This window comes from Megascapheus bottae, chromosome 8 (assembly GCF_031878675.1).
Source record: "Megascapheus bottae isolate mThoBot1 chromosome 8, mThoBot2.hap1, whole genome shotgun sequence".
In the NCBI taxonomy this organism is placed as follows: Eukaryota; Metazoa; Chordata; class Mammalia; order Rodentia; family Geomyidae; genus Megascapheus; species Megascapheus bottae.
Genome location: NC_143516.1, coordinates 24833910 through 24859395, shown reverse-complemented (window position 1 = coordinate 24859395; position 25486 = coordinate 24833910). Strand labels below are relative to the sequence as shown.

Here is a 25486-nt window from a genome sequence, read left to right as displayed (position 1 = left end):
CTATGTTGTCTTTAATCTTCTCGTGGTATTTTTGCATTTACATAAATACAGTGAAAATCCTTACACTGTAAGGATTCTGTACAAGAAGAGAGAGAGAGAGAAAAAGAGAGAGAGAGAGAGAGAGAGAGAGAGAGAGAGAGAGAAATCCTTTATTGTAAAACTCCAAAACAGTTCTACACCTTGTAGAATCAGACTTTAAAATTCATGCTGCATTTATCCAACTTTTTCAATTGTCCACTTCAAATTTCAGAACTGCATGAAGGATCCCAACAGTTCTTTTTCCTGTTAGATATGAAAACCAGCACAAAGCTCGCCATCTTGTGGTCAGAAACATTCATAAGCAAGGCAACTGGCTTGCAATGAAGGGTAAATTGAGCAGGACAAAGAATACTGGAGCTAGAGAGGATTAATAAGCCTATTTTGTACTTAAAAATAATTGTTTCAGGCCATAACTATGAAATGAACTATATGTGATGATTCAGGTCCTCAAACTTAGGGACCCACAGAATAAAGGACCCAGCTCCCTTCCTATAGGCTAGTAGGACATCACCAACATAAACTGCTGTTGGATAGAAAAACTTTCACAGTGAAATGGGGGTGGAGTGAGTGCTGAACAAATCAGACACAAATGCTTTCAGAGACTCAGGCTACCAATAAAGAAGCTACAGACATAAAGTAGTTCTTTACCAAATGTATTTAGACACTAAATTAAGTGGACAAATATATGAGTCACATATTACTTTAGCAGAATATTATTTGAGATTTGTTATATAAATATTCCCAAATTTGAGGTTTTAATCAGTTCATATGTTAGAGCACGCTTTTCTTTGCTTCATTTTAATTCAGTGTTAATACCACATTCCAAATACAAGTATCAGCAGATGAAAAATATTAATGAGGCTCAATCTGTCCTTTAGAATTTCCAATTGTGTGTATGTGTCTGTGCATATATATTCATGTATATCCATGTGTTATACATGTATATATATAATTGTGTATGTAAGTGTGGCCATGTATATCTAAGCTCTCAAGTGTATAGATAACATGAGTCAACTACATGTAAATATGCCATAAAACACTAAATAAAATAAGGAACAAAAATTGTACAGGAGAAATATATGAAAATGGAATAACTTATATTCGAATAATTTTTTAAGTTCAAGAGCAGGTGACATTTATTTACTTAATACTGGAAGTCTCCATGATCCATGCACTGTGACAGATGATGCAGAAAGAAATGGAATAAAACGGGTTTCATCCCAGCTCCCACTGAGCTTTTAACAGCCTAATGACTGAGTCCAAAGCCACAAGATGGATTTCACCAGATCAATCAGATCTTGATTATGTCTTACCCCACATGCTTTCATCTTTTCAGCAGACTCTTCTGAATTTTTTAAACATAAGATGTTTCTTTTTAGGGAAGCTTAAAGTTCAAGCAAAATGGAGCCCCAAGTACAAATTTAAATACGTCCTCTTCTTCCCCCAGTCACTACCCACCTCCAGGCTGGAATGCTTAATCAGTCAAACGACAGCACTCAAAAATCCTGATAGTTCACTTTCCATGTTTCCATCTTCTATACAAGTCAGTAATGACGTGAATCTACCATTATAGGATCCTACAAAAAAGATTCACTTCCCTAGAAATCTTCTTATCCATCTCTCGTCCCTAATCCCTTGAAACTGTTAATCTTTTCACTGTCTCCACAGTATAGTCTTTGCCAGGATTCTAGACAGTTGGAATCATATAATTTGCAGATATATATTTTTTTTCATATTGGCTTCTTTCACTTTGTAATATGCACTCAAGCTTCCTCTGCATCATTGCAATGGATTCCTGGCTCTTTCCATCAAGTTTTTAAATAGACCTAGTATTTTGCATTTGTTTATTTATTTGCCATTTCTGGGGCTGGAACTCAGGGCCTAGGCACAGTCCCATAGCCTCTTCATGTCAAATGCTAGCACTCTACCACTTGAGCTACAGGGCCACTTTCAGCTTTCTCTGAGTAGTTTATTAGAGATAAGAATCTAAAGATTCTTCCCTCAGGCTGGCTTCAAACCACAGTCCTCAAATCCCAGCCTTTTATGTAGCTAGAACGATGTATATGTGCCACCAGTGCACAACTATAAGTTTTTAACTCATTTACATTGATGTATTTTTTTGATAAATTGTTAGGTGTGTCAGAAACTACCAAGGTGTCTTTTTAATTGGACTACCATTTTGTATTTCTACAGCTGTGAATACGAACAGCAATCATTCACTTCTTCACTAGATTTTGCTGCCCCTGGTTTGCAGTTGGTATTTCTAGTATTGCACCCTGTGTTAGTGTACAGTCCTCTAATGACATGATACTGAGCATCTTTTTAGACAATGCATTTGCCATCTGGACTTTCTCGTTGGGAAAGCTTTCCATGCTTTTTTTATTGGATTGTTTGTTTTCTTACTGTTCAACTTGAAAAGTTTTTGTACATTTTGTTTAAGTTTTTGTCAGAAGTATCTTTGCAAATACTTTCTTTCACTTCTTGGCTTATTCTTTCAATCAGAGAATCATCCACAGAATAATTTCTCTAATGAAGTCTAGATTACCACTTATTTCTCTCAAGGTTATCATACTTTTGGTTCTATAATTCAAAAATCAAGGCATTAACTCATGGACATTTCTATTTTCTCCTTTGTTTTCTTCTAAGAGCTTTGTTATTTCCATTTTATATTTGCATCTGAAATTCAATCGCAATTAATTCTAACAACCGTTAACCTTTTTTTAGTAATTTGATTTGTTCCTATATACCCTATTACTCCAGGCCCATTTTCCTCTATTTTTAAACTCACACACCCCTGTGACACGTGATTTTTAACTAAAGACTCTATTCAGGTTTCCTCAGTTTCAAAGAAAGTTCCTTTTCTATTTCAAAACACCAACAAGTATATCAGGATATTTTCGGTCATCATGGCTTCTGAGATTTCTCTGAATGATGACAGTTTCTCAGACCCATTCCTGATGACTTTGACAGTTGTGACAAATTGATATGTTTTGAAAATGCTTCCTCATTGGAGTTTGGCTCCTGTTTTTCTCTTGATTAATCACAAGGTTTTGTGAGAATGAATGATCTCCATTTTCACCACACCACCACAAGAACTCATCTGACCACTATATCTTTTTGCTACTGCTGTTAACTTTGACTGCCTAGCTGACATGGTATTTATGTGCCAGATTTTTCTCACTTGAAAATTTCTTCTGTACACTCTCCTTATCCTATCTACCCATTCTTTGGAGTCTATGTTCTTAAAATCTAAAAGTGATAATACTGAAAGCAAAATCTTAATCCTTCAAGGTGAAAGGGAAAGGAAAATACTAATTAACTTTGCTTCAAGTACATTTACAACTAAAAATATAGCTGACTCAAAGACCATAAATAGTCAGGTCACCATAACCAGTTATTTCTTCCTTGTAATCAAAGTATGTGGTAATCAAAAGACAAGGTGATCATAACCAGAAGCCTGGATGACTTAATTGCCAATAACCTTGGTTTCTACTGGGTTCCAGTGGCATGTGAGACTTTCTTTAATCTGAACTTTCCAGCTCCATCTCTCACCTCTCCTCATCATGTGGGCATCGAAATCCCTGCGTATTGAGTGTCTAGACCAGAAAATTATCCTCCATTCCTTTTTCTTCCTCATGGTCTTCCTGCTTATCTACTTGTTACCAATGTTGCCAGAACTCTAGTTTGGCATACAGCTTTCATCTTCACTAACCCTCCTCATCTAGTCTCATAATCCTTGGTTTCATATTTCTGGGTTGTAAGTTTCTGCTTTCACTCTTGCTTCTTCTATCTGTTCCACTAAGCGTCAAAAACAAATATTTACTGTCCTGGTGAAGAAGTCACCACAATGCTTAACCTCTTTCTTTGATTTGCAAGGGCCAGAACCCTGCTTAGACCCACATCTCTCACTATTCTCATCTCTGACCATCTGCCCTGCAGACAAATAGCCTCTCCTACCAGGGAGTCTTGAAGGTAAATACACTTCCCTCTACATCTTAAATTCTCTTCACTCCAGTTTACTTTCAAATGTCAGCGTTAAAAGCAGCCTGTGACTATACACTTTGCTGAGATTCTTCCTGAGATAATCTTAGACCATGGTGTTTTCTTCTTAGGCTTGTAATTATAAATTAACCTGCATGATCATTATGCAATTAACTCTCTACCTCCACCAGACTATAGCTCCAAAAGGCAGGAAACTGGTTTTGTTTGTTGTTGTCATCACGTTTTGTCTTGGGGTTTTTTGCTTTTATTTTTGCTTGCCATGGTATTACCAAAATTATATAATGAATTAATATTAAATAATTGAATAATAGCTTGGAACAACCAAGTGAAGGGCAAAGAAGTCCAAACTAAGCATTTTTAAAAATATCTTCAAATGTATTAAGACCTATATTTATAGTTAATGTGGATAACTTCCTTTTGTGTGAAAAATGTCACTTAAATGTATATATTTTATCAGAGAATGATATGTAACAGATTCAATAACTCGGGCCGGGAGTTTGGCCTAGTGATAGAGTGCTTGCCTAGCATGCATGAAGACCCGGGTTCAATTCCTCGGTACCACATACATAGAAAAAAAGCTGGAAGTGGTGCTAAGGCTCAAGTGGTAAAGTACTAGCCTTGAGAAAGTCCAAGGACAGTGCTCAGGCCCTGAGCCCAAGCCCAGGACTGGCAAAAACAACAACAACAACAACAACAACAACAACAACAACAAAAACAGATTCAATAACTCAATTTTCTTTACTTTTTTTTTTGCAAAAAAGGTGCAAACTGCTAACATTGTCCTTTATTTCTGCTCTTAATTTTGAGAGAGAAAAAAATCTATAATTATATATAGTTTCTCTATATGTCATATGTATGTAAATATATAATATATATACACACATATATATGACTTACAATATATAGTATGTATAAATCATATGTATCTGACTTGGAACTCCTAAAACTGCAATACCTGAAATATCCAAGGAAGATTTTTTTTTTGCCAGTCCTGGGAACTGAACTCAGTGCCTGAGCACTGTGCTTGGGCTTTCCTCAAGGCTTGAGCTCTACCACTTGAGTCACAGCACCACTTCCAGCTTTTTCTATGTATGTGGTACAGAGGAATCAAACCCAGGTCTTCGTTCATACTAGGCAAGCACTCTACCACTAGGCCAAACTCCTGGCTCCAAGGAAGATATTCTACTTGCAAGTGGCTCCTATCATCTTTCCACAAAATCGGGTGATTGCTTTCTGCCTCTTCCTGTGCTGATAATCCAATAGTTTGTTTGAGGAGTGGTTCATTGCCACTTAAATATACTGGATATTTAGTGTTTCAGGACAATCCATGAGACTACCATATAAATGATTGGATCTGAAATTTAATTTTAACAAGAAGCCATTGTTCAGAAGTAAGTTAATGAGTGCCTAATAGTAATACATACTGCCTAAACATAAATATTCAAAAGTAAACGTGAGAAAGAGAAAAAAGATGTAGGTGAGTAAATTTAAATCAAACACAGGAGAGATACAGGAACAACATAAAGGATCATTTCTAAAGAGTCGCTGAGAAGATTACAGTAGAGGTTGGAACATATACAACAAAGAAAATCAAAGATCAAGAATGAAAGGAAAGTTATATAATGTACTAGGGTAAACACAAAGATTTTTGACAAATTCTCAGAGGACAAGAGAATAGTGAATAAGAAGGAGCATAACTAAGAAATAAGGATTTTAATTTCATAAATCACAGAAGGAACCAAACTGAATGTCACAGATAGCTCCTATCAGGTAGTATTTATCATTTATCTGGAATATTGTCAACAACCTGTCCTGGGTGAACCTGGGTTTTATTGTGGGTGTGGATTTCACTTTTCATGATGATTCCACATTCACCCATGATACCTCAGCATTTGTCATAGATTTCCCTGATGAAGTCTTTCTTGGACTTTTTGTAACCACTATGACTCAACTTAACTCCTGTGTGATGAGATAAAATCTTAAGAAAAGAGAGAGAGGAGGAGGAGGAGGATATTCTGATATCAACTCTGTGTTACCTTTCTACAAGGGAAATTATTGAACTTTTTTCCATCTGTATCAGTAGCATGGAGTATGAAGTATGGGGGAATTCTGAGCAGCAATTTATTTAATTTCAAGACATTTTGAAATGGGGGAAAAAACCTCTAGCTCCAATAATTTCCTAGTCCAGATGCTCAGCTTTTACATATATTTTTACAGCTTTCTGGGTATTCACTAATTAAAAAATACGGGTTGGCTGGTAAATTATAGAATAGTAGTATGACAACAAACCTGTGTTTTGCTCCCCCTCCCCTAAGTGTGAACTTAGGTAAGTCATTTCACTTCTACTTTCCTCTTCCAACTGTATAAAAGGAAGGCCCCTGCTCCACCATGTATTTTTAGAGTAATGAGAACCCAAGAGAGTAACCCTTCTGAGTGTGTACAGAAAGCTCGGGGACGGCTGAGACTGACTGGACAGCCTGTCATCTGGAGTTAAGTCAGTGCTTGCAGTGCCAGGAAAATGTCTCCTGCTCCCCTGGCGTGTATGTGCAGAGCAAGAGATTTTTTTTCCTCTGTAATCCCAGTGCTGGCTCTGAGGACTCAGCCCACCCATTCCCTCTACCTTTGCTCTAGCCAGCCTGAAACTTGGTGTAATCAGAACCCACGCTTTGAATTACCAAGAGGCCAGCGGTACAACTCTGCGCGGTGATGACTGCAGGTCCTCAGGCTTGGCTCTCCTCCCGGGCCCTCAGCTGCGACTCTGGAGCAGCGGTTTTGTGTGAAGCTCTGCAAAATGCCTAGGAAAATGCTAAAAGCACATTTTCTGGCAAGCAGAGCACTGGGCATATGGTTCCGTTTGAGTGGTACTGGGAATCCTCCACCAGTCGTCAGAACTTTAGTAGGATGGAAGTTGCTCCAAGGCTCATTATGCCACCCAATCATCCACCATCTTGGACCTTCCCACCAAGCCAAGCTCTGGGCTTTCTGTGTTTTTGGAATAAAAAGAGGCATGACCAAATTCTAGCTTCCAAGGATAGAGGTTGGACAGATATGGTCAGACACCTCATTTTATTCAAAAATAATCATTAAAAAAACCAAAAAAACTAAGAAGAGAATGTGCTTTTCCTAATTGGCAGGTTTCACAGTAGAAACGTTGGGGTTTTGAGATGGAAACTTGAAAGCTTGATTTACTTTTGAATAAGAGAAGTCAAAAATCCACAGTATAAACAGAATACTTTTCTGCAAAAGATAGACAAAAGATAGTAATGAGATTGCTAAGATTCATTAGGAACATTGTTGTTTTAGCAGCTGTTTAACCTACGCTCAGAGAATCGTTGCTGTAATGTAGGCATTGTACTAGAATGCAGATATAAAGAGATAAGCAAAACAGACAAACATTTACTCTCCAAGAGTTTTCCTTTTATTTGGGGACGTAGTCCATAAATAAGTCAATTGCTTATTCACCAAAATTAAGTAAGAAAATGAAATGCATAGTGCTAAGGAGGATTGTGATTGAAAGTCTGGACAGGACAACCAGTAAGACTCTTGTCTTTAAGTAATTGCCAAAAGGCTGGAAATGGCAAGAGACAGAGAAATATCTCTAAGCAAAAAAGCTCAAGGAAAGCACTTAGGCCACAAGTACAAGCTCAAAACTGGCCTGTGAATGCCTGTGTGTGTGTGTGTGTGTGTGTGTGTGTGTGTGTGTGCATGTGCACACATTAAAAGAAAAATCTGTTTCTTTCTTATCACACAGTATGTGAGACTCCTGGCATCTTAATCATTCTAAAACTCATAATTTTGATTAGAATGTTAGTGACAGCACTTATATGTTACTTTATACAGTATGGAAGAAAAAATGAATATGTTCTTCATCGTGCAAAATATCAAGGACAATATATTGATATATATTTATTTTTAATAAGATGTTCTGAATTGTTTATAAGAATTGGAAAAGTTGATGGTCTGAATAATTTTGTTAGTTATGATGATTTGGTAATATATCAAAGATATTGAAAAAGCAAAAATATAAATGTTGGGTTGAATAAATTAAATGTGCCTGTTTTGTTTAGTAAGAACAAATAGTGTTGTGATTTATTGATGCTTAAGAAAAGTTGTTGGAGGATGATCATATTGCAAGAAAAGACCTTTATGGTTTTCCATGATATGTGGAACTAAAAAAGATTGAGTTCTGAGTCCTGAGGCTTGAACTCAGAGCCTGGGCACTATCCCTGAGCTTCTTTTGCTTAAGGCTAGCACTCTACACTTAAGCCACAGGCCCACATCTAGCTTTTTCTGTTCGTGTGGTACTGAGTGCATACTAGTCAAATACTCTACCACTAAACCACATTCCCAGCCTGAAAACTATCTTTTAAACATAGTATGTGTGGAAGTGGCAGTGTGGCTCAAGTGTTAAAATGCTAACCTTGAGAAAATTCAAAGGACAGTGCCCAGGACCAGAGTTCAAGCCCTAGGGATGTCAAAAAGAAACTAAAACTAGTGCATGTAACAAGCTCTGAGTTCCATTCCTTGATATCTCATATGCAGAAAAAGCCAGAAGTGGTTCTGTGGCGCAAGTGGTAGAGTGCTAACCTTGAGAAAGCTTAGGCTCTGAGTTCAAGCCCCAGAACTAGCAAAGAAAAATAAAAACAAAAATAGTGCATGTAGGACTGGGAGTTTGGCCTAGTGGTAGAGTGCTTGCTTAGCATGCATGAAGACCCTGGTTCAATTCCTCAGTATCACATACACAGAAAAAAGCCAGAAATGGTGCTGAGGCTCAAGTGGTAGAGCTCTACCTTGAGGAAGTCCAAGGACAGTGCTCAGGCCCTGAGCTCAAGCCCAGGACTGGCAAAAAAAAAAAAGTAGTGCATGTACATGAGTGTGTAAGAAAGGAGAGAGAAAGAAAGAAAGAAAGAAAGAAAGAAAGAAAGAAAGAAAGAAAGAAGAAAAGAAAGAAAGGAAAGGAGAGAGAGAAGGAAAGGAAAGAAAGAAGGAAGGAAGGAAGGAAGGAAGGAAGGAAGGAAGGAAGGAAGGAAGGAAGGAAGGAAGGAAGATCCACCTGAACCTTGAATGAAAACATGTTCAGGGAACCAAGTTTAAGGTAATAACTAGAATATAGTTGTAACATCTCTGCAACAAAAACAGAGACTTGAGAAACTCAGGAATCTCACACACAGTTACTCTCAAATTTACTCTAAAAATGGAAATAATTTCATGATTAATAATTAGAAAAGTAAATCCAGAACGTTAAATACACTGATTAAATCTCCAAATGATTCTGTGTATTGCTGCAAACTATAAACAGGAGCCAAAATTTATAATGGATTCTTCTTGTTCATTCTTGTGCTATTAACACTAGCTTTTTGAAGATGATATTAATTGAGCATTATATTCTTCATTTATACAAAACTTTGAAAACTTTCATGATAAGCATCTTGCTGTCTTTCAGAAATAATAAAATACAGGCCCTTTCCTGTAGTATCTCCTGTCTTGTACTGTGCTACCCAGGCATTTAATTCTACTTAATATCCATCTCTATGTACAAAAATTTAAATTTTTCTAGTCATGCCTGCATTGTAAGTACTAGCAAGAGTATTAATATTCCACCAATGAGAACGTCATTCTGCATTATACTGAGGTCGTTTTTGATTCTCTGATTTATTTTCTATAGGAGTACTTTTACATTTTTAGTAAAAGAGAAGTCATATTTACATAACAAATACACATAGAAAAACCTTACATCAATTCATTTCAAACTGTATACTGTCTTTTAAAGAAACACACACAGACACACACACAGACACACACACACACCGTTTGTATTTGACTATGCTGTACCTTAACCTTAGCAGATTCAGTTGTGTCAGATGGCATTCTCATTGAAGAACTCTTGTTTTATTCTACTGACAATGGTAGCTGGTTCTGTGATTAATGACCATATTTCTAGTTATTTAACAGGAGAAATTCAGCATTTATTTTCCCTTAATGTCTTATTGATATCTTTGAAGTGTTATAAAGCAACCATTTACTCCTGAGTAGCTAAGCACTTCCTCATCTTTGTTTCTTTAATTAACATATTGATCTTAGCCAAATCTGTAAGATCAAGCTTATTGAGACAGAATGCTCGCTCCTCCCTCAAGAGATCATTACTGTACTCTACATGTTTTCAGTAAATAAAATATGGACAAAAGTGTAACATGTGGAGGCTGGAGATTCTATTAAAGACTTGGCAATCGTACTTTGACAGTATTTCAGAAATAATTGTGCTTGATCACTTTTTCTGTGCCATTGCCTATAACCAAGGTTTTTAAAAGACCAAATACAGCTCTCTGATTTCCATGTAATGGAAGAGGTAATAAAGTTTAATTGTATACTTGAGCGCAGGGCGTTATTTCCAGCACATCTGATCAATAATTCATCGATTGCCTTTGGCTCGCAGCAAAATTTGAAAGAAAACATAGCCAGTGGGAGTTTATCTAGCTGTAGCTTCATCATGTCTATTAATTATTCTTTTCTTGAATTTGGATCATTAGGCTAGCAAAGTGACAGCAGATGGTGAGCAAACGGGGCAGGATGCTGAGAGGACCAACTCCAGAGCAAAGTCCTTGGAAGAATTCATTAAGGAGCTTGTGCAGGATGCAGAAGGTATTGAAGAAATTGCCCCATAATCATTATTTCTCCCAACAGAGAAATAGAGGCAGGAGATGCATAAGACTGCAATTCTTCTCGTAAGAGGTGACATTTTCTACAGTCAGGTACTGGATTTTGAAAAGTACTTTTGATTAAGACATGGAAGAGCATTATCTGCTGAGGCTGGTCAACCTAAAATGCTGGAAGAGTGATTAGAAACACCATGTAGAAGTCAGTTCTTGGAGAATGGTTAACAGTTCAACAGCTCATGGGAAACCTACATTTTTGTATTCAAAACTATAACAATGTCCTTTTAAAACAGTTAACATTTTTTAAAAGGAAATTCATTCTACTTGGTATATGAAAGCAGTTCTTTTTTGCTTTTTTATTGCTTGTTTTAATTTTTCAAATATTCATTATGGGTTGAATTTCTTCCAAATACTAGTTATGTGTTTTCTGTAAACACCTATTACTGGGGCTTTAGATGTGCTACTTTACCAGCTGCTCCCTAACCATTCCTTCATTTTTGCTTGTTTGTTTGTATATTTGTTTTGCCAGTCCTGGGGCTTAAACTCGGGGCTTTGGCTCTGGCCTCTGGCCTCTGTATATATTAAGTATGCTTACATACTAAGAAAGCTTTAAAAATGTTTTTCAGTTTTCATTAAAAAAGTAAAACATTTTAGTTTTCTACAAGGTTGTATGTTCTTGATATTCTGCTTTGTGATATAGTCAAATAAATCAGGATGTGAGCAAAGCTTCAGGGCAGAGTCTGAGTGCTTCCTTAGGTATCACTGGTTGAGATGACACAGAAACAGTATTCCCTAATGCAAGAAGCAGCTGACTTTTAATCTATGGCCTGTTCTGAACAGATCGTATCAGGATCTGAAAAAGAAATTACCTGCACTGGAAAAATCTCAGTTAACTCACTTTGGTTTATTCTCTGTTAGATAAAATAGTTGGGCACTCGCTGGTCTTATTTTCAATGAGCTCTGCTTGAAAGTAACTCCCCACCCCACCTCACCAAACACAGCAAATTCCTCTGCAGATGGTACATTTTCTCTGCGTGCAGGTCTCTGATGCTGCCATTTGACACTCTATGAATTTTCCTTTTATTTTTTTCCATCTGAATTCTCAAGCACTATAATATTTAAATGGCTCATCCTGGCATCTCATTTTAAAATCTTTTCAATTAAGTATTGATACATAAAAATAAATTTTGATGCATACTTTAGTAGACTCTAGCATCAGAAATGCTCACTTTCTTCCCTGCCCTGAGCTCTCCACCTTCCAATCCACAGAGACACAAAATCCATGGCTGTTTTATAGTTTTTATTTTCCAAACACCTGAAGTCTCTGGGCACCAATAGGAGGCATTGTGGAGATAGTGCTTTGCACAGGCTCTTCTCATTTTCCAGCTTTTCTTAAGTCTACTCATTCGACTAAAAAAATTATTTTTTGCCAGAGACATCTGTTATTTCTAAATGATACATTGATTTTGTGAGCTGATTATGTCTGTGTAGGAGGGGCACCTCTTTCTATTTTGTGTAAAGAGCCATGTGGGTACCTGAAGAAAATAAAAGCATAATTCATTTTTTGAATTTCTGGTAGATAGTGTCTACCAGAAAGTAATGCAACTACTAAAGTTGAATGGCAGCTTAAATTTGAATATATCAAACAACACTGAATTCTCACTGCGGTACAACAAGTCTGGGAAGTTTAAAGGGCAAGGAGAGAAAAGAGGGAGAGAAAGGACAGGGGAAGCAAGAGAGGTCACCAGAAACTTTAAGTAGGTTATACAACATACCCACATCTTTTGTCCCTGTCCTCTTTCTCAGAACTACAATAATGGGGATAATCATGAATATTTTTACATTTTTGTGACTGTAAATGACTGTAGAACAAGTGGAGGATTCAGCCTGACATTTGTCTATTTCAGCTTCATGTTTTGAATTTGCACCCTATCTTCCATTATAAGTCATGGCCTCTTTATAGATAATCAACTTCTATTCATCCAGAGTATTCTCACCTCCCTATAATTTTATAATAGCTATTGTGCTGAGAGTCTTGCTTACATAATGAATGAGCTGTACTCTATTCCATGCATTATTAGAGCAAATAGGGATCACAGATAAAATGCCATTAATGTTTATGTCCTGACCTATAATAAAACATAACTAATGCTAAACACCTGTCTTAGTATGTCTCAGGTTAAAGTCCTACTTTTCATTCTTGGTAGATTTATCTATCACAGGAAAAATTTCAGATTTCATATGAAAAAGTCTTTGCTTTTCCTGAAGAAAAAAATTATTTTTATTATATAAATATTATAATCTCAAGAACTCCTTACTTGTTTTCTGTCAAGAATTGTGCATCACATGGCTTTGAACTGTATTTGGGACCCATAACACTGAATATTATGGCCTATCTTTCTGTGCATTTCTATTTTCTCTGACTCACAGTCACTTCTCTCTTTACCCCTATTTTCTTTCATGTTAATTTTACCTTATATTAAATGTATATATATATATATATGCCTTTGAACAAGAGACTAAATAGTACATCCATCTTTGGTTTAAAATATTATGAAATTGCATTATTTCACTGAGATCATTTGCATATATGCCAATTAACTTCTCTATGTATTGTCTTTATTTTTTTTAAAGATGTAAGTTTTCAGGAAGATGAAACTTTTCTTTCTAATGCCATTTCTTTGTCTTCTCTATAGATTATGCTTATAATCAATTGCAAGAGAGACAACGATACTACATTTAATAATCCTTCCTTTTTCAATATTTCTTAGGCTCAGGGCCTACATTTGATCAGATTTTGAAAAATATATTTCCTTTTGACATTTATTCAAACATTAAATCAACCAGAAGCAAAAACATGGTTTTGGCAGGTTGAAAAGTAGGACTTTTCACTGTTATTTTTATTTGGCAGTACTGTAGTTTTGAACTTGGGGTCTCTCCTTCATTAAGTGAGTACTATTAATACTGAGCCATGCTTGCTTGGCTTCTTTTTGAAATTATAGTATCATTTTCTGCCCTATACTGATGGTTCCTGCTAGCAAGGTTAGCAGGCACACACCAATGTAGCTATATCTTGTTACAGAAGTCTTAATAATGTTTTCTGCCCACTCTCCTCAAACTGTGACCCTAACCATCTCCTCAGCCTTCTAAGGAGCTAGGATTACAAGCATGAAACCACATATGCCCTCCTTCTGACTCATAGACAGCATGTTTTGCTGCAACCCCAGGTTCCCACACCAGGTGGCAGAAGGGGGGATGGGCCACTGGATTTTCTGTAGAAATACTGTCTCCTTTCTGCCTTTGTGATCTAATGTCTTCCCAAAGCCCCAAGTCTACATCCCATCACATGTGAGTTAAATTTCACCATAAGAATTCGAGGCACAACATGGAGATGGCAAGTCGGGGGGAAGAGAAACTGGAAGAAAAACAAGGCTGAGGGTAACAATGTTGAACAAGAAATATACTCACTACTGTAGTTATATAACTGTCACCCTTCTGTAGAGCACCTTTACAACAAAAGTAAATTAATAATCAAAGAATTTGAAGTTATATAAATTATTAGTGGATAGCAATGACTTCCAGAAATACAGACTAGACTGGCACGCCTTCATAACCCAAGTCATTTATGATGCAGATACATTTTAGAAAGGGTGAGTTAGACCTTGAGAATCACTTCTTTCCACCAGCTCAATGTTCTTCATATTCTAATGTGAATCAGAAGCACCTCTACTGAGCTTGCTGTTCCTCATCCCTGGATTTTTCACTCAGTAACTCTATGGTGGGGCCTGAGAATCAGCATTTTTAACAAGACCCTGGCGATGCTGCTGGCCCGTGAGTGGAAGACTGCATCTCACACTCCAGTCTGTACTACTTGTACTGAATATGCATACTTGTTTCTGACCAGTGAAAATCTGACAGATCTCCCTAGAAATGAATACTCAGTATTTATGATGTCTTATGATGTCCTTCAGATATGTCTTTAAATGACAGGGAATGTCTGCTAGGTAATCTAGACTTCTCATTCTATGAGTATTCATAGATTATATTATAGAAATGAGTGGGGGTGGAGGGAGGGAAATGGGGACAAAAACATGAGAAGGGGTATCAATGTGTGAGAAGTAATATATCTACTACCTGACAAATGTAACTGTAGTCCCTCTATACATTACCCTGACAATAAAAAATTAAATAAATAAAATCATGTAGCCAAAAAAAGATATAAGTGTTCAGTAGACAAGAGTTAGAGAAAATATCTCTCTTCACCTCACCAAATTAATGTCCCATAGAGCACACTTTAGGAAACTTTAGTCTAAACCTCAAATGGTATACCTGTATAAATGTTTCAGTTCATCAATTTAAAAAAGGAAAAAAAACTTCCATTTGACACAGAATTCTTTTTCCAGATGAAATCTTTCCCAGAACACCAACCTATAAAACAGTTTCCTGGCAGAGCACACATCATTTGCAGACTACCTGAAACACCAGGAGAATGCAAAGAGCACAGCTCGAAAGCCCACTCAATGCATAATAAACCTGGACTCATAGATGGATGGTACTGCTGGAAGGCAGCTTTGAGACCTCATCCATAACCCTTGTCCCCGGGCCCCTTGCTCCTTTCCTCATTCTTTAAAAAATGAATGTGAGAAGACTATGAGGAGAGGCAAGGCCAAATTTGTGTGCCGAAATCTCACCGCTAATAGCATTTCTATGACCAATATTTTTTTTTATTATGACTATTCTCTGAATTGGACTATCTTGTCAGTAAGGCAGAAGATCTTGTGTTTTCAGCTCCTGGGTGTTTTCCACACATCTCAATATTTCCTTCTGATCTGAAAAAGGTTTGACCCATTTCATTTATATTCCTTCTTTTTGAGGTTAGGAATACTATATTTTAATGACCATGTTCCCTCTTTGTGGCTTGTTGCAGTGCCCATCTCTATTTCTCGAGAGGAAATGACAAATTTGGTGTCACTCAGAGATAGTGCTGAGAAGCAGGTGATGTTTCTATTTACCAATATACAGAATTTGTTTTATCCCCCTCCCCACCTTTGCAGCTGTAAATGAAAAAGCTATACAAATAAATGAAACACTGGGAAGTCAAGACAAAGCCTGGGAGAGAAATTTGCAAGAGCTACAGAAAGAGATTGATCAGATGATGAATGAACTCAGGAAGAAAAGTCTAGACACGAAAAAGGAAGTTGCTGAAGAAGAGTTGGTGTGAGTAGCTCTCTGTTCTCTTCTCTCTGAGCTTTGAAAAGTATGTAATATTTTGAAAGCATTTTTCCAACTTGTGAACAAATTATTACTTTGTTTGCTATTCCTGTCTAAATTGTTCTGTAATGACTTTGTCTATAGATTTTTTTTTTAAATATAAAGTACACTGTCCTTTCTGGTGCTATGCTTCATAGAGTTGCATCAATTGACCTTCATTAGAGGTATTCCTAATCTCTGAATAAAATTTTGTTTTAAGAAGAATCCTTTTAGATAAATAAAAGTTTGACTTAACTAGACCATTTTATACCGTATCACTTCAGGATGTACAGCTAAGTTAAACCCAAGAACTAGCAAATCGTTCAGTATAAAGAGGAGTAGACCAAAACAATGACAGTATAATAACATGGCAGGAATCTAATTTTCAATACCTATTTTTGAGTGAATGCATCAGTATTTATCCTTTCACATTTGAAGCAATAGAGATGTCTTGTTGTGAAGTGGTGTTTTGTTTTATTATGTGAAGAGAGCCATTAAACTCATTTCATTTGGGATACAAGAATGAGCTGAGACCCCTGACAATTAAAATTAATCTTACTAATAAATGTTAAAGGTGAGAGGGTTTTGTTTTAAAGACTCAACAACCACTTTTAGATTCATGTTTCTATCTGACTTATTGTGCACTGGACCTGTTTTTCATGTGTTGGTGTATTTTTAACCTTTTCTTTCTGTTAGCATCTCTTTGTAACACTGTTTAGTATCAGAAAACACGGAAGTACTAATATGACCATCTATGTTTGGCTTGGTTGTGACAGAGCTGCAGAAAGCCTTCTGAAGAAAATGAACAAGCTGTTTGGAGAGCCCAGGAGAAAAAATGAAGAGATGGAGAAGGATCTTCAGGAGAAGCTAGATGACTACAAGAACAAACTCGATGATGCTTGGGACCTGTTGAGAGAGGCTACAGATAAAATCAGAGAGGCTAACTACTTATCTACTGCCAATCAAAGAAACATGACTATGCTGGAGGTGAATATGGGGACCCAACACTCACAGTCCTGAGCACCAAAATTTCCAGTTGTCAAGTAAAAAATGGCAGCCACAGCTTGCTTTTGAGGCCTGTACCTGGAATCCCCATTACTTGGGTCTCTGATATCTGAGAATTAAGCACAGCTCAAAACCAATCTAGACAGAAAAGTTCCTGAGTCTCTTCACTCTATTTAGCCAGCATAAAGCTGCTAGAAGTGTGATTCAAATGGTAGAGCTACAGCTTTGAGGAAAAAAGCCACAAAACAGTGTGGGACCCTGATTTGCAACACACTAGTTCAAACCCCAGTACTGACCCACACACAAACATGAAAGCCCCAAGCAGACAATGACCATTCTTTGTGTGTGTGTGTCATTAATGAGAATTTCCCATGTAGTCAAATATAATTTAGAACACTTAGATTGCTAAAGACTTTTAAGGATAATATGTCACCAGAAGTAGAAGTCAGGGAAACTTGCTCTCAATAACAACTGTATTATTAACTACAAGTTTTAATTAAACCAATTGGCTCCATTGCTTTTTGGAGTTGTGGCAAGCAGAACATGAAAAGGAGAGATAGAGAAAAGCTTCTCAATTTATGGTGAAGGCAAAGGGAAGGGTGCATGTCAGGGTTCCAATATATCCTCAAGGGCTTTCCTGTTGACAACTGGCTTCTCCCAGCTCCCATTAGCAAAACAGATAAGCCACCAAACCTTCAATACAAGACTTTTATGACCACATAAAATCCAAACCTTAATAATCCTCCACAAAAAGCCATGACTTCTTGCTGCACATATGCTTAGGGCTATAAGAAATGTTAGGAAAAAGGCAAAATAGACTTCAGTCAATAAATAAAATCTCTTAAAGGAAATGAAGCTTCAAATCACCATCTCTCCTTATTTTAAAGAGAATCTGCAAATGTCTCATATGAAAATTAACCACAATCTGTGGATAAAAAGCTATGATGGAAAGTCAGGGGCCTTGGCACTGACCCCACATTTGCTGTCTGTGAAGTGAAGCTGACAAATGAAAAGCTCCCCTGAATTAACAAGGGATATGAGTAGCTGAATAGACCAGTAGCATCATCTTCTTTTTTCCCTTGAGACTACTTTTTGAGGCAGTTCCTCTGAGTGCGAGAGAGACAGTGACATACAGACTATTCGTTACGGAATTTCTATCTTACTGTGGGTGCTGTTATTGTTCTGTAAGGCAGGGTCATCTCTTTCTGGTATTGCATGATATGGTCAACATGTTGTTCTCTGTCAGTCACGCACAGGTCAGCAGGCTGTGACTTCCTCTGGTCTCTGCACATGCATCTGTGATACATTGATGTTTCTGGTATTCATTAAGTGACGTGTGCTTTTAGAAACCCCAGAAGAAGTGATTGAGATGCTTCGATTTGTGTGTCACATAAAAGTTATCTAAGCTTCTACTAGTTTAGGGATTCCTCTCTAATCCGGGTGAGTTAGTGCTAGAACAACATAATTACTATCCTTGGTAAAAATGATATAGACTTTACTGCATGTCAGACAGTGTTCCAAAACAAATCTTCTCAACTTCTGCTATGCATGTCAAGGACTTAGGGTTCTGACCACAATGCTGGTTCCAAGTCACTAGTTTCTCAGCAGGTGCTGAGATTGTGCATTTCTAAAAAGCTCCAGATGTGGACCACTGCTCCAAGGGAATGTGGGACACATGTGGAGAACGGAGTGCTGAAGCAGATTTCATAGCCTGGGAAGCCAAGCTCTTAGCCCAAGTACATTGTTACCCGAATATGGCTTTCACTCACTGCTCCTAGGATGCATAGATTGAATGAGTATGTTTGAGTATTGAAGGAACTGGCCACAAACAGAAAATAGAGAGAACTGGCTAGTTCTCTATGTGGTAGAGCCAAATGAAAATGCAAAGTTTCAGAGATAGCAAGGTATATGAATTAAGATACACTGAAGAGATTGGTGAAGAGATTGGGAAAGCAGGCTATGAATTTAGTACTAATTTATTATGAATAAGAAATTTGATTGCTATATAAGGAGAGATCATTTGTTTCATAGTCCAGGACCTATATCTGCTAATAGATAGATTAGGATTCAATAAACTATACTGCACTATATTATCCTAAATAAATCACTTAATGTCTAGGTTCATTTGGGTTGCCATAACAAAATGTCCAAAATCCAGTAACTTATACATAAAACAGATTTATCTCTATAAATCTAGATGTTAGGCATCTAGATGGATGCATTTATAATGTAGTACTTTATGTGTTCAATTTTTGGCTTATTTAAAAGTTGAGAAACACAAGATCCATGGATCCAGAATTAAATAAAAAGGAAACATATAAACTACCTGGCACATATTGGTATCTGACTGAATATAAACAAACATTCTGTATTCATTTGAAATAATATGGGGACAATGATTAAAATTTTAATTATATCTATTAAATCCATAAATGAGATGACTGGAAGAAGATAAATGAACTAAAAGTGTAAAGAAAATATTAGGCAAAAGTATGTTCCAAATGGAGAAATGGCAACTTTCTTTTCTCATTGATTTCCTCTTTGAGACCAGGAATAACTTCCTTGTAGTTTTGTGACAAGCTATAAGTTCCAAAGAAAAGTTAGAGTCTCCTCTCTTCTTATCAAACAGTCCATTAAGCTTATCCTTCAAGATGATATATTTCTTTTTCTCTTTCTTAAGACATGTTTCCTCTAAGTTCCCATAAAGGAAAATAAAACTCTCACTTCCTTGATTTTTTTACTGAATTCCAATAGAATGAATTTCCTTATGTTTATGCTCACTAAGTTCTCATTTGTATATGGATTTTTGACATTGAATATCTAGTTTCAGTGCAAGTTAGTCTGTTGCCAACACTCAGTACTGTATTTCTGCATTTGCATTGCAGTAAAGATTGGATACTTTGCTTTCACAGTAGCTCTAATCTGCCAGCTACTATCATAGTACTTTCCTGCAGTTGGATGAAATTGCGAAATAGGATGGAAAAGTTACCTGATTAGGGTTTGAAAAGAATAACCTATGGAGGACTGGCTGGGTAGTTTATAGAATTCCCCACTAGCCACATTGTCAATATGATGATGTACCTTGTTTTTGAAGCTACTGTTTTAGACAAACTCAAGAGAGGTAGCAAAACAGATGTGGAGAGGGTTGTATCCAAATAATATATAGAATTAGATAGGATTCAACCCACACATCATTCTGAAGTCCATATTTTCTGCACCACAGAAAAAGAAGGAGGCCGTTGAAAGTGGCAAACGAGAAATTGAGAACACTTTAAAAGAGGGCAGAGACATACTCGATGAAGCTACCCGACTCGCAGAGGAAATCACCTCAGTCATAGATGTGAGTATTGGAGAAATCTCAAAATTGAAAGAGATGATGATGATGATGATGATGATGATGATGATGATGATGACTGATGATGATGATGATGATGGCTCTGACTTTCATAAGTGAGGGACGGGCAGATAACTCCGTAACAGAAGCAGATACTAATGTTTGTGTCTGAGCAGAGGTAAAATAATTTTTGCACTGTTGCAATATAATTATGATCCTCTAGAGGTAATATCTGGAACTACACTTTATCAAACCTGGGTCTTCATGTATGCTAGGTAAGCATGTTACCACCAGGCCAGACTCCCAGCCCAGAACTGTACTTTGTTATACCAGTAACATGGGTGTTGTGTGAAGGACTCTCACTTGCATATGCCTGTGCTCTTTTTCCATCATGGTAATAGGGGACACTCTTCGCTCCTAGGCAAGCCCCTAACAATCTGCTTCAGCATCATAGAACATTAGTTAATAGAGCAATGTAAACTTACAAAGACTTCTAGTATGCTGTCCAATGCATTCATAATGATATGCAATAATAGAAATGCAAATGGTGTAAGAGTTCCTATATGACTATCACTTATGCATTCATAGTTAGGAAATGATCTTTTATTAAAAAAAAGGATAGATTCTCCTTGCTATAAATTGGCTCCATAAAGTTGCTAATTCTTTTTATTAAATAACAGCTTTTATTCACTATTTGCTTTTGTGCTGTGCTAGTAAATTTTAAGCTTCATTTTTTTTTTAAAAAAAGTGTGTAATTATGTCTCCTAGAGAGAAATGAGTAAATTTAAGGAGGCTTGGATTTATTGGCTTTAAAAAAGCCCTCTCTTTCTCTCTACTTATCAGTATGTTGAAGACATTCAAACTAAATTGCCACCAATGTCTGAGGAGCTTAAAGATAAAATAGATGACCTCTCCCAGGAAATAAAGGACAGAAATCTTGCTGAGAACGTATCCCGGGCTGAAAGCCATGCTGCTCAGTTGAATGACTCATCTGCTATACTTGACAGGTATGTCATTTGTAATTGGAAATGTCTATGTTTCTTCATGTTTGACCAACCGTTTTGACAAGCAGAAATGGTAGAGCAATCACTTCCAAGCCTCAATTACTGTAATTATGAACAAAAGAGTCCTGTTACCTTTCTATGGAAGATCTTAATGAGAAGAGTATAGGCAAAGCTCTATGGAAAGTCTAAGTTAAAAGTGGATTCAATAGCATCTACGTCCAAGTTAAAAGTAGATTCAAATAGGGCTTGTCAGGAAGTGAACGTGACCCTAGGCTATATTTAGAAAATCATTTTTTGTTCTTTATTGGAAAGCACAGTTGTTGCTTGTTCATTAGCATTGAAATAATAACCTATAAACACATTCTGCTTCAAACTTCAGTTTTATGAGTTTAATAGAATCAAAACAATTTACTATTAAAAGGTGCCTTTTTGACATTTCAGTGTTTCAGTTGTCTTCTGATTTTTTTTCTTTTCAAACTCCAGGAAGATATTACATATTCTCCTTTGAATACATATTCTCCTTTAAATAGCAGCCCATAATGCTTGTTATATTGCATAGGTTAGGATGGAAAGGAGAGAGGAAATGAGGTGTTTGATTGGCAAACATTGATCTAAGTAGAAGTGACCTATTTCCCCTCTACTTTTATGATCGACACAATAGAAACAGGATATGGGTCCAAGGATAATTTCTCCAAACAAGTCTATATTAGTGGAAACTCTGTGCAAGACCATATCCTCCAACCTGATAGTCAGTGAAGCAAAGGAAGTTTTATGTAGAAAAACTATAGGTTTACATTTCACAATTCTCCCCCTCTCCCTCTCCCCCCCCCTCTGTGTGTGTGTGTGTGTGTGTGTGTGTGTGTGTGTGTGTGTGTGTGTGTGTGTGTATGCTAGCACTGGAACTTGAATTCAGGGCTTTTCCTTCTTTCTTAGCTATATCCCTCAAGGCTAACACTCTATCACTCTAGCCACATACCCAATTCCAGCTGGCTGGTTGTTAATGGGAGACAAGAGTCTTGCGAATGTGGCTTCATAGGCTGATGTCAGATGAAGAACCTAAGAACTCAGCCTTCTGTGTAGCTAGGATTACAAGTATGAGCTACCAGTCCCTGGCTACCCTTCATTTTGTAACAAACTTTTGCTATTTAGAATGGTAGATGGAACAACAAGCCAGGAATAAGTGAATGGAATGCCACTAGGGCTGTGTGAGGCCTGTGAACTAAGGTATATGACTTAACCTTCTGAGATTTCTTTATTCTCCTCTGGGAAAGTGCACTTACTGCTGAGGGATGTTGTGAAATTGATTCTATTAATGTGTCACAAGTGCTCTCAAACTTACTGTGTGCTTCCCAAATAAATTTCAGTATTATCTTCCTACATGCATTTACTTGGTATACATTCTTGTAAGATGATTGGGAGGGGGAGGGATACAATACATTTTCAGGACATGTTGGTAATTTTTATAGTAGATTGTTTGAGAATGGCAATTTGAATAGAGTACTACATACAGCACAGTAAAACAAGCAGGTATCTCATTCTGTTTTGTAACTATTCTAATTACATTGGCCATGACCATTTGGAACCCATAGTTAGTATAACTAAGTTGTACTTCATTTGAGTTCTAGCTCCTATGAACTTCTATTTTTTCTTTCATTCACTCTACTAGAATCCTTGATGAGGCTAAAAACATCTCCTTCAATGCCACTGCAGCTTTCAAAGCTTATAGCAACATTAAGGACTACATTGAGGAAGCTGAGAAAATTGCCAATGGAGCCAAAGGGTTAGCCCAGGAAGCTACAAAACTGGTAAGAACCTGATATTGTGGTAAGAAACTAGTATTCTGTAAAAATGAGAAGTCAGGCTTTTAAAAATAAGTAAATTCCTAAGTTAAAATTATTAATTCTTCATTCAAAACAGTAAGCTCTAAAAATACTAGTTGATGAGAATACTCATCTTGAATTATATTTGAAGGTCTCTTTTAAGTTTTATCCCAAAATAATTCCTCAATATGCTGCAATCATAGCAAAACTCTCTTCTCAGTCAGCCACTACTTAACATTGTCAGGGGCCTGAAATTATTACAAATGTCAAGCAGATTTGTGGCATAGCTCAGAAAACAAAAGCAGGCAAAAAAATACTACAGTAAGAAATTTATCACCATGAGTCCACATAGCCTCAGTAATAATAAGTATCTTGAAAATAAACTCAGCTGTTAATAATTGTACTTAACTTTGGTGAATATAAAATTTGACTATTAAGTGTACTTTTTACAAAACAGATTATGTATTTCTATAATATATAGGTTATTTGGGTGGATTGAAAAGCTCTTTACATTAGGCTATGATCATTGTTGAAAGTGCATGTGGAACTAGCATTTTAGAGTTTTGGATCCTAAGTTATATCCTATTAGTTAAATATCTTCAGGAGTGACAAATCACCACCTTTATGTCAAATAACATTTTACAAATAAACAGTCTAATGAATCTTGGTAATATTATTGTAGGATAAAAGTCATCTCACAAGAGATAAACTGGGAGGTAAGATGTTCATAACCATCTTTTAGATATTATTCATACAGAATCTTTAAAAATGTACCAAAATTTTGGGGTAAGCCTAGTTTGGATATTTGGTTTGGAAAGTAATATGAATAAACATTATCATTAATGACACAGATAAATATTAGCTTTGTTTCAATATTGAGGAAAATACTTTGTTAGCTCTTAGTGATTTAAATGAAATAATCACAATGAGGTCATTATATTATAGCGATAATAATATCATATTTAATCCAGAAACACTACCATTTTTCCTCTGCAATGAATTCAATTGACACTTTTCATTTTGTTTATTGTTTAATTAAAGGTAGTGGCAAGATCATTGCAAAATTTTTCCTGTGCACAGTTATCCTTCCTATATGAATGGTTTTCAAATCTAACCTAAGTTTTCATCTATTTCCTTATAGACAGTGTCATATTGTCACAGACTCTAATTTTCAAGCTCACCATTTACATCTAATCTATGCTTTCTGAATAAGCATCCCCAGTGTCTACCACAATGTCTAGCATAATTTCTTCATTCCTGAGTGAGTGAAGAAGTGGAATTCATTATACATGTATGCACTTTGAGCCTAGTTATAATCTGTATCAGTGCAAATCTTGACTCTCATTGCTTCAACTTCATGGATTTCCTCTACAATGTCATGTTAGAGTTATCTAATGTCACCCACATTTAGTAATGTTATAAAATATTATTACGGTTTATCATCATGATGGATAAGCACACAACAATATTAATAGTGAGAAATAGATCCTTACCATTAATGCCCCCACCTCATAGTCTAACCCCAGTGATGAGTTCTAGCCATTCTTGTTTGTTTTTTTAAATTTATTTGTATCGTCAGGGTGATGTACAGAAGGGTTGCAGTGACATATATAAGGTAATGAGTACATTTCATCTCCGACATCGTTACCCTTCCCATGTTTTTTCCTCACTTCCCGCCCCCATCTCACCCCCTACAAGTTGTAAAGTTCATTTCCAACAAATTGAGCCATTCTTCTTTATCGTCACTCTTTTCTTTCCATAAGGCTCGCTGTGTAAAATAGTCAAACGCCTGAAAAATTGCAATTTGAAGAGAATCACAGTTGTAGTCAATGACTATCAACAAAACATGAATATAGACATCTCTCCAATAGTGTGTTGAAATATGTTTTGTGACTAGAATAAATAAAGCTTTAATTTTAAGAGATCACTATGTTAAAATTGTTTTTTTTCTGGAAAAGAAATATATGTGTCTAACATTCCATTGGGCAATTACCTGGCAACTTGTAAACATAAGATCTAGCATTATTGTTAGCATTATAGATAAACTGAAAAGTCCGATTAAGTTTATGACTTATCTGTAAAAGAACTCAAAGGATAGCAACAGAAAAGAGCTCTGTACTCATTTCTGTTTAGCTTTAGAAAGAAGGTTTATAATGAATTAGAAAAAATCAAAGGAACAAAGAAAGTATTTGCAGCAGAGAAAAAGAAAGACCTAATAGATGAGGAATAAAACAACCAATTACCACTGTGAAAAGAGATGAGATAATTTAAGAAAGCAAGAAGCATTGAAATAAAAGGGCAATGAAACAAATATAAAGTAGAAGTCACCTGTAAGCAAAATGGACACCGTATTTTGGAAACAACTTCATATTTAAGATT

General features: G+C 36.4%; 1 protein-coding gene across 1 annotated transcript in view; it reads left to right on the top strand.

Moving 5' to 3' along the window:
- The window catches only part of Lama2 (laminin subunit alpha 2), a 392099-nt gene that overhangs the window by 269859 nt on the left and 96754 nt on the right, over positions 1-25486 (top strand). Inside the window, exons 35-40 of the mRNA XM_090337749.1 lie at positions 10569-10680; positions 15749-15911; positions 16721-16931; positions 20173-20289; positions 21127-21290; positions 22954-23092. Coding sequence (XP_090193875.1) covers positions 10569-10680; positions 15749-15911; positions 16721-16931; positions 20173-20289; positions 21127-21290; positions 22954-23092 — 906 coding nt within the window. The remainder of the gene's footprint in view (positions 1-10568; positions 10681-15748; positions 15912-16720; positions 16932-20172; positions 20290-21126; positions 21291-22953; positions 23093-25486) is intronic.